Genomic DNA, 15,785 nt, shown 5'->3' with positions numbered 1-15,785 from the left:
CATGCGTGTCCAACGAAAAAATTATCTTCTACTTGTAACCATATAAAAGCCACTGTCTGCGCATCGAAACGATATCATTCACTTGCAATCATCACATCAGTAAAGTGTCCATTTTAGCAAATCGGCAGGCACCAACATGAAGGTAACAAACTGTGACCACTGAACCATAAATCGAATCTTTCGATATCATTTCCATAAATTTTCTGGTAGGCATTCGTAGTATTGTCCATGGCTCTGGCCATCGCATCCTGTGCGGCAGTCGACGATTCCACCAGCAAAAAGGAAAAACGAGGCCTCTGGGATCTGAGTCACGATCACGATAACATCGGATACGATCATCATTACGATAATCATTACGATAATCACTACGATCACTACGACCACAAAACCGTAACCAAGACTATCACCAAGAACGTTCACGTCCCGTATCCGGTTGAGGTTGAGAAGCACGTCCCGGTTCCGGTGAAGGTCCCATACCCAGTTCCAGTTGAGAAGAAGGTTCCAGTGGTCGTGGAAAAGAAGGTTCCAATCTACGTAGAGAAGAAAGTTCCCGTTCACGTTGATCGTCCAGTTCCATATCCAGTTGAAGTAAAGGTTCCAGTTGTCCAGAAGGAATACGTCGAAGTGCCAAAACCGTACGCAGTTCATGTTGAGAAACCCGTTCCGGTGTACGTCAGCAAGCCGGTGTACGTCGAGAAGCAAGTTCCAGTGACCGTTCACATCAAGGAGCACAAGAAGCATTGGGGTCTGTTTTAAGGTGTACAAAATGTGCTTGTTTTACTGAATAAAAGCGAATGATTGTTCAGAACTCTGTTATAGATTATGTTCATCTGATGTATCACATAACCTTTTTAATCACAAATAAGGCGAGCTAAAGCATCTTATCACTGTAAATTTTTTGAGTCTCCGGCATGCTTAAACACAAAATTATAATAGAATTTTAACTGCACACTAATAATCGGCTGCGAGGTCTGTTGGAACATAATTGTTAAATTTCACAAAAGGAATGAAACAGGTGTTTTTTTTTGGGAGGTTTGTTTTTGCCTTTCTCTGTAGAAAGGTATTAGAATTGCTGGAAAAACCGACTTTCGAACGGAGCATCGGAGACCCATAGTGTTATATACCATTCGACTCAGTTCGACGAAAAAAATGTCTGTGTGTATGTGTACACTTTTAGAAGATATTTGAACGCGCTCAATTTTCTCAGAGATGGCTGAACCGATTTTAACAAACTTGGACTCGTTTGAAAGGAACTATCAGGCCATTGATCATGTTCAAAGATCAAATGGCTGTGACTTTTGGTTCCGGAGATATGATGGTATAAGTGACGAAACCGACAAAACGCGTTGTATTTTTATGCGCTCAATTTTCTCAGAGATGACTGAACCGATTTTAACAAAATTGAGCTCGTTTGAAAGCTACTGTCGGGCCATTGATCAAGTTCAAAGATCAAATGGTTCCAGAGATATGATGGTAGAAGTGACGTAACCGACAAAACACGTTGATTTCTACTGCTCTTATACATATAAGGGTGTCAATATTTTGGGATCACCTCTAATTTCGTAAAGCGCTATTGTTCAAAAGTTTAAGCACCTCGAGAAAAGTCCTTATGCAAAATTTGAGGTAAATCAGACATGGGTAAAGGGTGCTGCCCAGCGGTAAAAGTTTGAAAATTTTCGATCTTGAAAAAGTACCATAGGGCTACATGCAGGGATGCAAACTGCTTCCCCTTCTTTATTACTATAGTCTTCTAACCCACATTTACATTTTCTATTATTCGTACTGTACCACGCTGCTGCATCCAAACTAAAATTCTATTACAGAAGGCATGCGAACCAGTATCGCGTTAAAAACTTCTGCCGAAATCACCGCCGCTTGAGGTAGGTAGAAATTCTATCTTTCTAAATTTTACTGTCTCCTTGTTCGCGCTACTGTAGCACAAAAAATGTAGCTCGCTACGGTAGAAAAATGTACTTTGCCGCTGTAGAAAAAAGTACATTAGTGCGATAGAAAAATGTACTTTACCGCGGTAGTTAACAGTGGTATGGAACAGTAAGCGCAGCACATTGCCTATATTCTTCGCTATTTCAAAGATGATTTTCGCTTATTCAGAATGTTTATAAAGTAGTATTGCTAATATCATTTATTTAACCCCGGTGTTAAGTAATGTCATTGCTAAAACCTTGAACATCCCTAATTAGTACAACACTATAACAGTACTCATCTCACTTGATCACACATCAATGTATTATCTCTCCTTATCACTTATTTACTTGATCGCACAACAGAATAGGCTTTTTTCATTCCTCGTTTCTCGTGTTCGGTGCAGATGATAAAACCAGTATACTATTGCTAGACCAGATCAGACGAAATAAAATACTCGATATCTTCGCATCAAATCTTTGTATCGTTAAGATAATAGACAGAGCAAATAAACCACGAGTTTCCGTTCCTACACTTTGACCGACCAATTATTAGAACGAAATCCAACACCAAATGGTCCTTCGAGCCGGATGCGAAGATCTTGTTGGCGGTCTAGTGTAAAGTATACGTTTGTTCGCGATACCACGTGTTAAAGTGCAAATCGTCAAATCGTATGTAAGATAGCAGTCACAGTACGATTCAGTGTCAGATAGTGCGCGTTAAAATAATTCGCCAATGCACAATTTGTGATTTACGGAACAATTTTACAATAGCAAGAAGTAGATTATAAATACTTGCTAATTCACAGTGAAAACCCGCTTAGTTCGGAAAATTTAGTGCATGTGATCGTGAAATCTTCACCTTTGGCCCAAGAGAGCGTGCAACCGCGTGGCTGAGTCAGCGTGCTTGCGAATTGGCTTGGCTTATCTTAACAATGGAGTCGCGGACAATAGAGGGTGGAACAAAAGGATAGTCCACGAGGTGAACAACGTGACCAAACACGCGGTCAAACATTGTAAGTAGGAAGCGAGTTGAAGAACTAACACGATTTACCAAATATTATTATATCGGAAATTGGAAATTAAATTATTGGATTTGAGATTTGAGCGCGAATTTGAATGTGTGCTCCTAGTAGCTAACACGTGGTGGTGGAATATTGGTTAGAACCTTACAACCATTCCGTTTGCGGTGCTTGGTTCCATACTTAGCCCTTAGTAGGTCAAACTTCGACTCGTTTTCGACGAGTTTTCCTGAATTTTTGGCCGCAACTTATGAGATTTGTGCACTGCGATAGCTAAGCTACAAAATGGCACTCAGTTTAAGAGCACTCTGCAAGCAGGAACGTTTCTACTTAGACACGATGCAGAATCTGTTAGATTTTGTTCAAAATTATAACATGATTCGAGATAAAGAGCAACTCCCGGTGTGGCGAGAAAGATTGGAGGAAACGTTTGATAAATTTCAAGGTAACCGTTTGCAGATGGATCTGTTAGAGGAGGATGGTCACTATCTTGATGACACCTCGATGGAAGGAGCCAGAGATATCGAAAGTGTACTTGAAACGGGACTTAAAACAGATGCTAGCCGTGCAGCAAGAGATCAATTCGAGCTGAACTATGTGAGGTGTAAAAGTTTTCTTCTTGCTGCAGAACGTACTGCTAACCCTACCCAATTAAATAATGTTCCAATTCAACCTACAAATTTTCGTAATTCTGACCAATACAGTTCAAGAGTTAAACTCCCAGAAGTGAAACTCCCTTTGTTTGATGGCTCTCTTACTGAGTGGCTTACGTTTCGAGACACATTTAAAAGTTTAATCGACTCTAACCCTCAGCTGTCGGATATCGACAAGTTTTCTTACCTGTTTGCTTCACACTCAAAGGAAGCCGAACGTGTTGTCGAGTCTATTGAAATAACTTCAGCGAATTACTCCGTCGCTTGGGAATTACTGAAACGCCGTTATGATAATAAAAAACTAGTGGTAAAAACCTACCTCGATTCGCTTTTCTCCGTTGAACCAATGAAGCGGGAATGCTATGATTCGCTCGCTCGACTTATAGATGAATTTGAACGAAATCTAAGGATGATTGAAAAAATGGGGATAGACATCAACGGTTGGAGCATACTGTTGGCTCACATAGTTTGCTCACGTCTCGACCCATCCACGTTAAGGCAATGGGAAAATCATAATCAATCTACCGAAGCACCCGAATACCATGAACTTATCGAATTTTTGCGTCGTCATAGTACTATGTTCTCTGCCATGGCGTAATCCGTCAGAGCTTCCACCATACATTGAGCGCTGTCGTTTGCTCAACATGGACACACTAGACAAACGACGAAATATACTCAGAGCAGTATTTATAGCGAAATTGCTGAATGGAGAAATTGATGCTCCTGAAATTCTCTCGCAAATATGTATTAATGTCCCTCCAAGAACGCTAAGAGCGCGGAATTTCTTGCGACTCGACTTACGAAGAACGGAATATGGCCAGAACGAACCGATTAGAGCAATGTGCAATGTTTTCAATAGTGTGTACGACCTTTTTGACTTTTGTGTATCTAGTGTTGTTTTCAAGAATAGGCTTAAGAGACTCTGATAGAATATAAGTTGAACTTAATTATTTTTTAGCACTGGACAATGTTTGTATTCGTTAGACTAATGTTTTTGAATTGTAACTATGTAAACAAATATGTAAAATGTTAAAAAAGATGATGGGTTTTTACGCGCATTTGATGAATTTCAAATGGGCTTTTCCCACTCCACCAAAAACTCCATTGAGATCAATCCAGGTCAGATGGAAAGAAATAGATAAATGAATAAATAAATAAATAAATGTTGCAGTCTATCACTCCAGGAAAATCTCGACCCTCTAAGCCTTCCCGTACCTCTTACTCACCAGAAAACAATCGATTACCGAAGACAAGATTTGGCAGCGTTCATTCTATTATCAACTCGACGTGTAAATCCTGCCCTTTCTGCATGCAGTCAGCTCATTCACCATTTAAATGTGACGCATTTCGGAATTCCCCAGTTCAGCAGAGATACGAGTTAGTGAAAAGGAAATCTTTATGCATAAATTGTCTTTCTCCCGAACATCAAATAAAGAACTGTTCGTCCAGTGCATGTCGTGTTTGTGGTCAAAAGCACCACACGATGTTACACCATCAAGCTAGCAGTCGCAATCCAAATCAAAGCCAGCCTTCTAAAGCACCTACAAATCCACCTGTCGCGAATCAAACTCAGTCTCAACCTCAGAACAGTCGAAACCCGCAAATTGTTTCGAATCAGACTTCCTCGCAAACCATTCCTACGGATGCTCCCCGTGCATCAACATCGTCATCACTCAGCCATTGCTCCACCTCCTTGGTTGCCAATGTTCGTCAAATTCCGTCGACTGTGTTACTGCAGACAGCTTTAGTTAAAACTTTCAACCCTGCTGGAAACGTTTTGTGGGCTAGAGTGTTGCTCGATCCCGCATCGCAGCTGAATGTCGTCTCAGAACGATTCATACAACGTCTATCAGTTCGAAAGCAAAAAGATCATCGTGTTATTGGAGGAATTGGCGTTTCTTCTCACTCCGTCGTTGTTCGTATTCAGTCTCACTATACCGAATTTAGTGCCGACCTCAAATTCCATATTTTGAATGAAATAACTCGTAAACTTCCCTCAAATGCTGTTGATACTTCCGAATGGATCTGGCCGACGGATATCATTCTTGCTGATCCAAAATTCCACGAACCTGCACATATCGACATGATCATCGGAATGGAGATTTATTACGATCTACTCCTTGACGGGCTAATTCGTTTGGGTCCTGAAAAACCGGTGTTGCAACAAACTGCCCTGGGCTGGGTAGTCTCAGGAAAGGTGGGAGTTCTTCCACCAAGTCAATCGAATACAAGTATCGTTCATATATGTAGCTCAGAAGCCCTCGATGATCAATTAGCGATGTTTTGGGAGTTAGAGTCCTGTCCATCTTCAAGCATCATGTCTGTCGAAGAAACAGAGTGTGAGAGACATTTTGCGGCTACCACTAGTCGAGATAGTACAGGGCGTTTTGTGGTAGTACTTCCAAAGAAAGCATCCGTTCTTTCTCAACTCGGAAATTCTTATGAGATTGCGAAACGTCGATTTCTTTCATTGGAGCGTCGATTGCATGTCAATCCAAATCTACGATCGTCATATGCGGCGTTTATCGAGGAATATCGCAACCTGAAACATATGCATGAAGTCACAGATTCACAGACAAGTTCGAGCACATCATATTATCTTCCGCATCATTGTGTTGTGCGTCCTGATAGCATCACCACAAAACTACGTGTTGTATTTGATGCATCATGCACTACAGACACCGGTGTTTCATTGAATGATGCTCTGATGGTAGGACCGGTGGTTCAGGAAGATCTCATTTCCATCATCTTACGTTTTCGAACACACCGGTACGCTATAATTGCGGACATCGAGAAAATGTATCGGCAAGTATTGGTCCACCCATCTGATCACTTACTTCAACGGATACTCTGGCGGGATGAGCCGTCCGAACCGATTAAGAGCTACGAGTTGACAACAGTCACGTACGGAACTTGTGCTGCGCCATATCTTGCTACAAAATGTCTCCAAGAGCTTTCCAAACTTGGCCAGATATCGTATCCTGCGGCCGCTCAAATGATTGCTAAGGATTTTTACATGGACGACCTGATTAGTGGGGCTAACAATATCGAAGAAGGAAAGACTCTTTGTTCACAACTTCTAAAACTTCTTCAATCTGCAGGATTCCGTTTGAGAAAATGGTCGTCGAATTGTCCAGAAATCTTAGCTCACATCCCTGCAGAATTTCGTGATAAACGCAGCATATTTGATTTACACTCATCGGAAACCGTGAAAACACTTGGGCTCAAGTGGGAGCCAGCTTCAGATATGTTTTTATTTCAAGCGCCGAAGTGGAATAAAGAGGCAATCATTACAAAACGAATTGCTCTTTCCGATGCTGCGCGTCTCTACGACCCCTTAGGACTGGTTGGCCCGGTAATTGTACTCGCCAAAATGTTCATGCAGGACTTGTGGAGAAATCAAAAATCTTGGGACGAACCGTTAGAAGATGATCACCAAACTCGCTGGCTACAGTTCCGTAATGAATTGATCGCACTAGAAACACTTGCTGTTCCTCGTTGGGTTATATCGATGCCTGAAATCAGTATCATCGAGTTGCATGGATTTTGCGATGCCTCCGAAAAGGCATATGGTGCGTGCATCTATATGCGATCTGTTTCCGCCAATGGAGATATAGCTGTTCGACTTCTCACGTCGAAATCGAAAGTCGCCCCTCTCGGCGATAGTAAAAGGGATAAAAGGATTTGCTTGCCTCGCTTAGAACTCTCTTCGGCACTACTTCTCAGTCACCTTTATCAGAAGGTTAAGGATAGTTTGAAATCGAACATAAAGAGCTTCTTTTGGTCTGACTCCATGATTGTCCTACATTGGCTATCAGCAAACCCTTCCCGGTGGAAGACCTTTGTTGCCAATCGTGTCTCCGAAATCCAGCACATTACGAAGCAAGGAGTTTGGTCCCATGTTCCTGGAATTGAAAACCCAGCTGACATTATTTCCCGCGGCATGCTGCCCAGTCAATTGAAGGAAACTACTGCATGGTGGGAAGGACCAGTCTGGCTCAGTCAAACTGAACGATTTAGACCTCCTCTTGTTCGAACAAACGGGGAAAGTTTCGCAGCAAATCTTCTGGAAGAAAAATCAATAATTTTTGCAGTACAATCGAAGAAACCGAATTACATCTTCAATCTACGATCATCTTTCTATGATCTGATTCGTCTTGTGGCAAATTTATTGCGATTCTATCATAATTGCATGCCAAAAAACCGTTCAATTCGGCGAACCAGTTTTCTGCAAACCACCGAACTTAACGAAGCCTTAAATGTGCTTGTTCGAATTGCTCAGATGGAATCATTTAATGGCGAGATTCGAAGTCTATCTGCTAGTGCACAAGTAAAGTCAAACTCTAAATTGAAGTCGCTGACACCAATCTTCCAAGATAAGATCTTACGAGTTGGAGGTCGACTCAAACACGCTCTTGTTCCTGACGACCGAAAACATCCTATTATTCTGTCACCTGAGCATCCGCTTACAGAGTTAAGTATGGTCCATTACCACGAGAAGCTATTGCATGCTGGCCCTCAACTTTTGATCGCAGCAGTACGAGAAAAGTTCTGGTCTTTACGAGCACGTAACTTGGCTCGAAAGATAGTGCACCGATGTGTGAAATGTTTTCGCTGCAAGCCGACAATCCTCGAGCAACTGATGGGCGATTTACCTGCCGAACGAGTGACTCCAAGTTTTCCGTTTTCGAGAACTGGTATTGACCTTTGTGGACCATTGTCCTATCGAATCTGCGGAAGAAAATCGATCCCAACCAAGAGCTATGTTTCGATTTTTGTGTGTCTGGTGACAAAGGCAGTACATTTGGAGTTGGTGGCAGATCTTTCTACCAACGCATTTTTATCAGCTTTAAAGCGATTTGTAGCACGTCGTGGCAAACCAACTGTAATCGAATGCGATAATGCGAAAAACTTCGTTGGAGCATCGCGTGAATTATCCGATCTCTACAAGTTATACAACTCCCAACAGCACCAGCACATTGTACTTTCGCAATGCAGCCAAGAAAATATACAATTTAAATTCATCCCACCGCGTTCTCCAAACTTTGGGGGGCTCTGGGAAGCGGCCGTGAAATCTTTCAAAAAACATTTAAAGGCTTCGATCGGTACATCTGTGCTGTATAAAGACGACTTAGAGACACTTATTACACAAATTGAAAGCTGCTTAAACTCAAGGCCGCTAACCCCTCTGTCATCGGATCCGGACGACTTAGACATACTTACACCAGGGCATTTTCTTATTCATCGTCCACTTACTGCAATTGCGGAGCCCTCCTATGAAGATATTCCGACAAACCGACTTGATCGATACCAGCAGAATCAGGAAATACTTCGGCGTATCTGGAAGCGTTGGAGCACCGATTATCTATCGGGGTTGCTTCCACGTACAAAATGGACCCGTCAACGGGATAATCTATCTATCGGAACGATGGTGCTTGTGAAGGAGGACAATCTTCCTCGTCTAAGGTGGCGTCAAAACCAAAGAAGGTGAATTTCGGCGCGCAATATCCAACATCTGCGTGCTACCCGTTAGACAACCCGAGACTATTGCATGTGATGATCTACCGTCCAATACGTAACTATTTTGAGTTAAATTGCCGTTCCGGCAGCGCATGTGCATGATTTAGTTATAAGCCTATACTAATGCCTTTGTTTGTTTTCAACTGAGCACCATCACCGAATGCCTCGTTTAACCGAGAGAACAATCCCTACATATGATGGATTTCATCAGGCGCCCAAATATTTTCTGTGAGGTGAGTTGTTCCGGTTTTACACTTTCTATCATTGGATACTACATCAATTCTCCGCTTCGAGGTATAACTATTTGCGCAACTTCTCCCACGATGGTGGAGGCCGTTCTTCAGAATCTCGACAATACCAGGACGAGGACGAATTCAGCAACGAAAACATCCACTCCAGGATATCTTCAGTCGAGTCACGCGAGACTATCAAACCAAGGATGACAGCCAACCATTCAACAACCAAAATAAACACGCCTAATACCCCTCGGATTGGTTCTTCAGAACGCTGAACAAGGCAAACAGTGATATAAAAAATTAAATTAGATGCATGTAATATTATATTAGTGATAGGAATAGGTTGAAAAGTTACCTTTTCAACGGTGGCCGGCTATGTTAAGTAATGTCATTGCTAAAACCTTGAACATCCCTAATTAGTACAACACTATAACAGTACTCATCTCACTTGATCACACATCAATGTATTATCTCTCCTTATCACTTATTTACTTGATCGCACAACAGAATAGGCTTTTTTCATTCCTCGTTTCTCGTGTTCGGTGCAGATGATAAAACCAGTATACTATTGCTAGACCAGATCAGACGAAATAAAATACTCGATATCTTCGCATCAAATCTTTGTATCGTTAAGATAATAGACAGAGCAAATAAACCACGAGTTTCCGTTCCTACACTTTGACCGACCAATTATTAGAACGAAATCCAACACCCGGTTTTAAGCTTTTGATCGTTGACAGGAGGAATTAATGGTTGGGTTTGCCAGAGAGTATTAATGAATTATTTTTCTCGAACAAAAAATGTTGTGAAGTAAAATTATTAAGTTGCAGAATTATTCATGTATTTCAAATAAAGAAATTATGTAATCGCTGTGAGAATCAACTTTTGAATAGAGACTCGTAGGGCCGAGAGTTTTATACCGTTTGAATCAGTTCACTTAGTTCGCATAGTGACTGTGTGACTCAATTCGACTTTACTGGTTCCGGAAAGTAGTGGGCGAAAGATATTGTTGAAATGGTTTGATCGATTCTCACTAACTTCGTATCAAATTGAAAGACTAGTTCCGAAAAGATATATTTATACGTGTAAAATAATTCAAACCGTGATATGAAAAAAATAATAAAATCAATTAATATTTCGATCGAAATGTATGAAAAATTCACTCGGAATGGAAATACTCGAAACTGTCTGCCTGTTAGAAGGTTTTGTTATTTTAAGAACAAATTAACGGATTACTGAGTGCGGTTCACAATAAAATATAATCAATAATTAAACACAGTACTAAAGAAACAAATTAGAATAGTAACTTAAACTGCCATAGTTAGATTCATTATACACTATTTGTACTATTGTCAATCATATGATTTAAAACAAATTTATTTCCATTGATATGATCGCCGTCTTGCTATTCCCGTCAGCTGATTGTTCATTTATATTATTTTTCCAAAGGTGTCGCATTAGAAAGAGAAAAGTTGGTGCTTCGCGTTCTCTCTGACAGGAACCTAAGGACCACCTGAAAAGTGTTGACTTATGACCACTACCGTTTTTTACACTTTTTAATCTGTTACGCACTAAACTCAGAATTGAGTCGAAATCGGTTATATCAATCGAAAGCTTCCCAAAAAACAAATGCACCTAGTGTTATAAAATATCTAGTATATTTACATGCCTAGAGTTACTTCAGTAAACTCGAAGAAAATTAAATCTCTGATACACAAATAATTTCAACTGCACTGACTCTGTCAAACGGAAACTTTTATGATAATTGTTAGGTTAGCTTAGATAGAGCTAACACCCACGCTATATCTGAGAAACGCTGGAATGGCGACTTAGCCCACAGTGGGAAGTTTGAGCCACCCTCCCCTAATAAGGAAAAATCGGTAAAATATTGCTGACTTTCGAACAGCTCAACAATAAGATCAGTAAAAAGTATCATTTACCGATCGATCGGTAGAGCTGAGCTGAGACTCATTTCTTCATAATTTATACTGAATTATTTATCACTCCATACTGAAGTTTGAGGACATTTACATAACAATTGTAAATACACGATATTGGTAAGCTATAGAGCATTAATGTCAGGTGATTACGTTCCACCGTACTTTGAATCCTGCACGGAACGACCGAAATTAGCCCTGCGCCTAATTCGTATTACTGTTTTTGAATTAGTTGATTTTAACAACAAAATTTCCAAAATAACTATAAAATTAGTTAAAATTGAGAATTTACTGTGCTGAAAAAAATGTGTTTAGTTGGCGAATATTCTGGACACAAACCAGCAATATTTCAATCCAGTACGAAATTCTCATTGACAACAAATTTTGTTATTGAAATCAGAAAATTTGTTTCTATTTATCTATCACCATCATTACTGAAGGACAGGACAAAGAAAACAAAAATGAAATTGGTTTTATTAACAAGTTTATTAGCTAAAAACTCATGAGAAGTGTCAAAGCAAAAAAATCCATTAAAAAGCTAAAAGGGACAGTCTTGTTGAAACTGCTTGCAAATTGTTTCGATGTTTTTCGCATGTGTTGCGATATACCCATATATAAATTTCTAAACCGATATGTAAAAATGACGTAAACTGTTAGTGGAAAGTGTATTTATTCAGAATTTGTGCGCATTTAAAGCGTTTGTGCGTAATAATGTTTTTACGGGGAACAGTGAAGTGAGTTTCGAATATTGCACTCTAATTGTATATGTACGCTGCCCGGTGTACTACTTGTATTCGGTTTTTGTTTTCCGAGTGCTCAAAGTTTTCAGTGAGATAGTCAATTTCGCGAAGTCGAATGAAGAAAACAGCAATTGAGAAGAAAATTTTTCAAAAAGAAGTTTATGTTTCGCTTATGTCTTTTTCTCCAATACAACATCGTATTTATACCTGCCAATATAGAAAAGATAATCGTGACTGACATTTTTTTCGGTAGTCGTGTGCCATCTAGTGGCTAGTAGTCATTACGGTGTTAACGTTTTTTCGGTGACAGAGCGCCATATAGCTGCAACTGGCAGAAACCAATTTAACCATTTATGATGGTTGAAAACAACGTTTTTTTTTATCTAATTCAACTAAAAAATTAGTTGAATGGATATGAAGCGTGCCTTAGCTAAGATTGGTGAATTCAACTAAAAAAAGTAGCCATTTCAACAAATATTTTATTGTTATTAAGGGAATTAGAATTAAAAAATCTAAACTAGCAAAAGTAAGATTTTTTTAGTTGTCTCAAAAAATAACTAACTAAAATCAGAAAATCAACTAATTTTTTCGCCAAAATGCTGATTTCGGTCTTTCCGTGTGTGAAATTTAATTACAGTATTAGTGGCTCTGTTCTGACTAGAGTTAACCAGGTGAGCGATTTAGGAGTATTGTTGGATGAAAAACTGACCTTTGATTCACATCGATCACTGATTATTTCAAAAGCATCACGTCAATTGGGATTCATTTCAAAAATCGCTAAGGACTTTAAAGATCCTCATTGCCTGAAGGCATCATATTGCTCACTCGTTAGACCTATTCTTGAGAACGCTTCATCAGTTTGGTTACCGTATCAGCTCTCGTGGTGCATGCGAATTGAACGAGTTCAAAAGCGGTTTGTTCGTTTAGCATTACGGAATTTACCGTGGAGAGATCCTTCGAATCTACCACCATATCCGGATAGATGTCAACTAATCGGAATCGAATCGCTGTTACGTCGCCGTAAAATACAACAGGCAGTAGTTATTGCAAAACTGATCAACGAAGAAATCGATGCACCGGAAATGCGATCCGAAATTAATTTTCGAGCACCGAACAGAACCCTGCGGAATGGCACTCTACTTCAGCAAAGATTTCATAGAACTAGTTTTGGATGTAATGAACCGATAACCGCTACCATTAGATCATTCACTGCTGTAGAAGATCTTTTTGAGTTTGGTGAATCATCCAGCCGCTTCGCTAGTAAAGTCAAACGATCTTCTGTGTTTTGATATTTTTTCTAGTCTTTAATTTTTGTTTTTAATTAAATTATGTGTATTTTGTTTTTAATAATGTTATGTGACTATTAGTTTTAGATGTATTGTGATAATTATTATGTGTTGTTTTCTTTAAAAGATGGTGGTTTTTGCGCCCCATATTTTATGTTCAACTCAAATGGGTTTTTCTCCACCCATATCCATGTAGATTTCGTATCCGATGGATATTACACTAATAAATAAATAAATAAATAAATAAATAAATTACTGCTATTTTGGTCGGTTTGGATTAAAACCTGGTAAAATATCATCTTTGGTCCCACAAAATCGTTTTCGAAAAAACATTAGGCTTACTGCCCAAAACATGGAAAATATTTAGATATCGAAGACTATATCTTTCTGAAATCGTTATTAGCTTTTCAATTTCAGTAAATTATGTAATTATCCGAAATTTATTAGTAAAACAAAAGTTTACCATTTGTATTTTTATCCTCATGTTTACCGGAATCAATTAAAATTCAACGCAGCTTTTATAGATTTTACGATGAATTATTCTTTTGCTTGGGATTTACTAAAAAAAAAGTTTTCTGACGAAAAATGATTTCCACTTCGAGTCACTAAAATTCTAAACGTAACGAAATACTTAACGATTTCTTTAAACTAGACATTTGATTTTTCTAGTTGGGAAAGAGTTGTACAAGCAATACTGAACGTTCAATAAAAATACATCTTTAAAGATAGTAACATCGACATAAGGTTCGAAGAGGAATTCAAATTCCTTCTTGTCCTTATTTGATTAAACCTAGCTTCTATTGGGTTGTAAACACAGCCTAAATATATTGTATGCATGGCTAGATTACAGGAAAAGGCTTCTGTGTTTCCGTTGAAGAGACTTAAAAAAGTTCTTTGAAGAATCCCTTAGAAATGCATACGTTTGAAATAAAGATATAACTAGAAATAAAAATGCAAGGAAAAAATGAAATTGCCCGCTTCAGAAAACTTGATTTTATTTCTGAGTAGGGTAACGGTACCTTTTTGAGTCCCAAAAAGTCGATTTTTTCAAAATAAAATTTTTTTCGAGATGACACTAAATCTCTACGTTTCATGTAATTCTAAGACTTTCGGCATCAAATTTTTTTTTTCGATTTATAAAATTTCATGTACTCCCCCCTGTGGTGATTTTTCAAAATATATGAAAATTTCACTAAGTGGACTAAGAAGGATTTTTTTTAGATTAGCATCACTCTTCTCATACAAATAGTCAACACAAATTTCAAGCACTAGGTTGGAAAAATGATGCCGACTGTGTGACATAAACTTTGAAGAATGCTTTTGTGAGCTACTCTAATCAATCTGAATCAATTGGTGTCAAAATAAGTATCCAAAATTATTTAATAAAAGTAATAAATATATTTTCATGAGACCGTTATGAAAGAGGAGAAAGGATTTATCACACCACTACTAGGTGTATTAAGAAGGGTTTTTTTGATGTGCAACACATCTTTATTTTCTATATAGGGATGCAAATTAGAAACTCAAGGAAAAATACACGTGGAAATGCGGTCACGTTTTAAAGACTTATAGCTCAATCTATTTTGCATCAATTTTTAATATTATTTCATCCTCTGATTGGAAATATTTCTATTTTTTTCATAAATACGTTTATTTCTTAAGGCAGTTTACATAAGTTTTTCTTCGCCGTAGCATCACTTTTCCATAATATTCTTATCCTAATTTAATTCTAACATAGTCACAACGATTTGAATTTATTAAAACATATTCCTCTTATTACTAAAATATCATCTTAGGTAACTCGTCATTAATTATGAAATCTACTCGGAAATATTATTTGAACCAAACGATTAACTCCTATAAATTATAAAATAAGCTGTTATTGTTGTTTTATTGACGTTTTGTTGATAATTTCATGGTTGAACTCATGATAAGTTGAACTCATGGACGCAGCTGGGATCAGAGCTAAGTCTTAAAAGGGGCCTTTATTAAATTGAAACTCCAATTTTCTTTATGAAATGATAAATAAGTTTCATGTATGAAAGGTCACGACAAGCAAGAATGTCTCGAACTGGGATATTGGATAGTCTACCTTGGGTACGCAAAGAATTTATTAGTTGAGATCTGACATCACGATACTCCACGCATGTCCAAACGACATGATCAATATCCCGATAACCTTCTCCGCAAGCACAATGATTAGTCTCGGAGAACCCAATTCGAAGGAGATGTGCATCTAACGTGTAGTGATTGGACATGAGTCTGGACATCACACGAATGAAATCCCTACTCACATCCAGTCCCCTGAACCATGCCTTTGTCGATATTTTCGGAATAATTGAGTGCATCCACCGACCCAGATCATCTTTATCCCAAGAAGCTTGCCAGCTGGCAAGTGTTCTTTGGCGAGACGAGCTCTAGAATTCGTTGAAAGCAATCGGTCTCTCATAAATTTCACCCTCAATAGCA

General features: G+C 38.8%; 2 protein-coding genes across 2 annotated transcripts in view; both read left to right on the top strand.

Annotated features, from left to right (window-relative positions):
- The window catches only part of LOC131429357 (titin-like), a 53,399-nt gene extending 52,610 nt beyond the window's left edge, over positions 1–789 (top strand). Inside the window, exon 3 of the mRNA XM_058593431.1 lies at positions 211–789. Coding sequence (XP_058449414.1) covers positions 211–756 — 546 coding nt within the window. The 3' untranslated portion in view covers positions 757–789. The remainder of the gene's footprint in view (positions 1–210) is intronic.
- A 2,440-nt stretch (positions 790–3,229) lies between these two features.
- On the top strand, positions 3,230–7,559 carry LOC131429356 (uncharacterized). The gene is made up of 3 exons (XM_058593430.1): positions 3,230–3,541; positions 5,033–7,339; positions 7,416–7,559. Exons 1-3 carry the CDS (start codon positions 3,230–3,232, stop codon positions 7,557–7,559), a joined length of 2,763 nt encoding a protein of 920 aa, XP_058449413.1.
- The last annotated feature ends 8,226 nt before the right edge of the window (positions 7,560–15,785 follow it).

Source organism: Malaya genurostris, chromosome 2 (assembly GCF_030247185.1).
Source record: "Malaya genurostris strain Urasoe2022 chromosome 2, Malgen_1.1, whole genome shotgun sequence".
In the NCBI taxonomy this organism is placed as follows: domain Eukaryota; kingdom Metazoa; phylum Arthropoda; class Insecta; order Diptera; family Culicidae; genus Malaya; species Malaya genurostris.
The sequence above is the reverse complement of the archived record's forward strand: the minus strand, read 5'-3'. Positions and strand labels throughout refer to the sequence as shown.

Coding starts and splice junctions, on each gene's coding strand:
- LOC131429356 (XM_058593430.1), top strand. CDS start 3,230: ATGGCACTCAGTTTAAGAGCACTCTGCAAGCAGGAACGTTTCTACTTA. Junction 3,542..5,032: donor ATCAATTCGAGCTGAACTAT/GTGAGGTGTAAA, acceptor CATCAAATAAAG/AACTGTTCGTCCAGTGCATG. Junction 7,340..7,415: donor TCAGTCACCTTTATCAGAAG/GTTAAGGATAGT, acceptor ATTGGCTATCAG/CAAACCCTTCCCGGTGGAAG.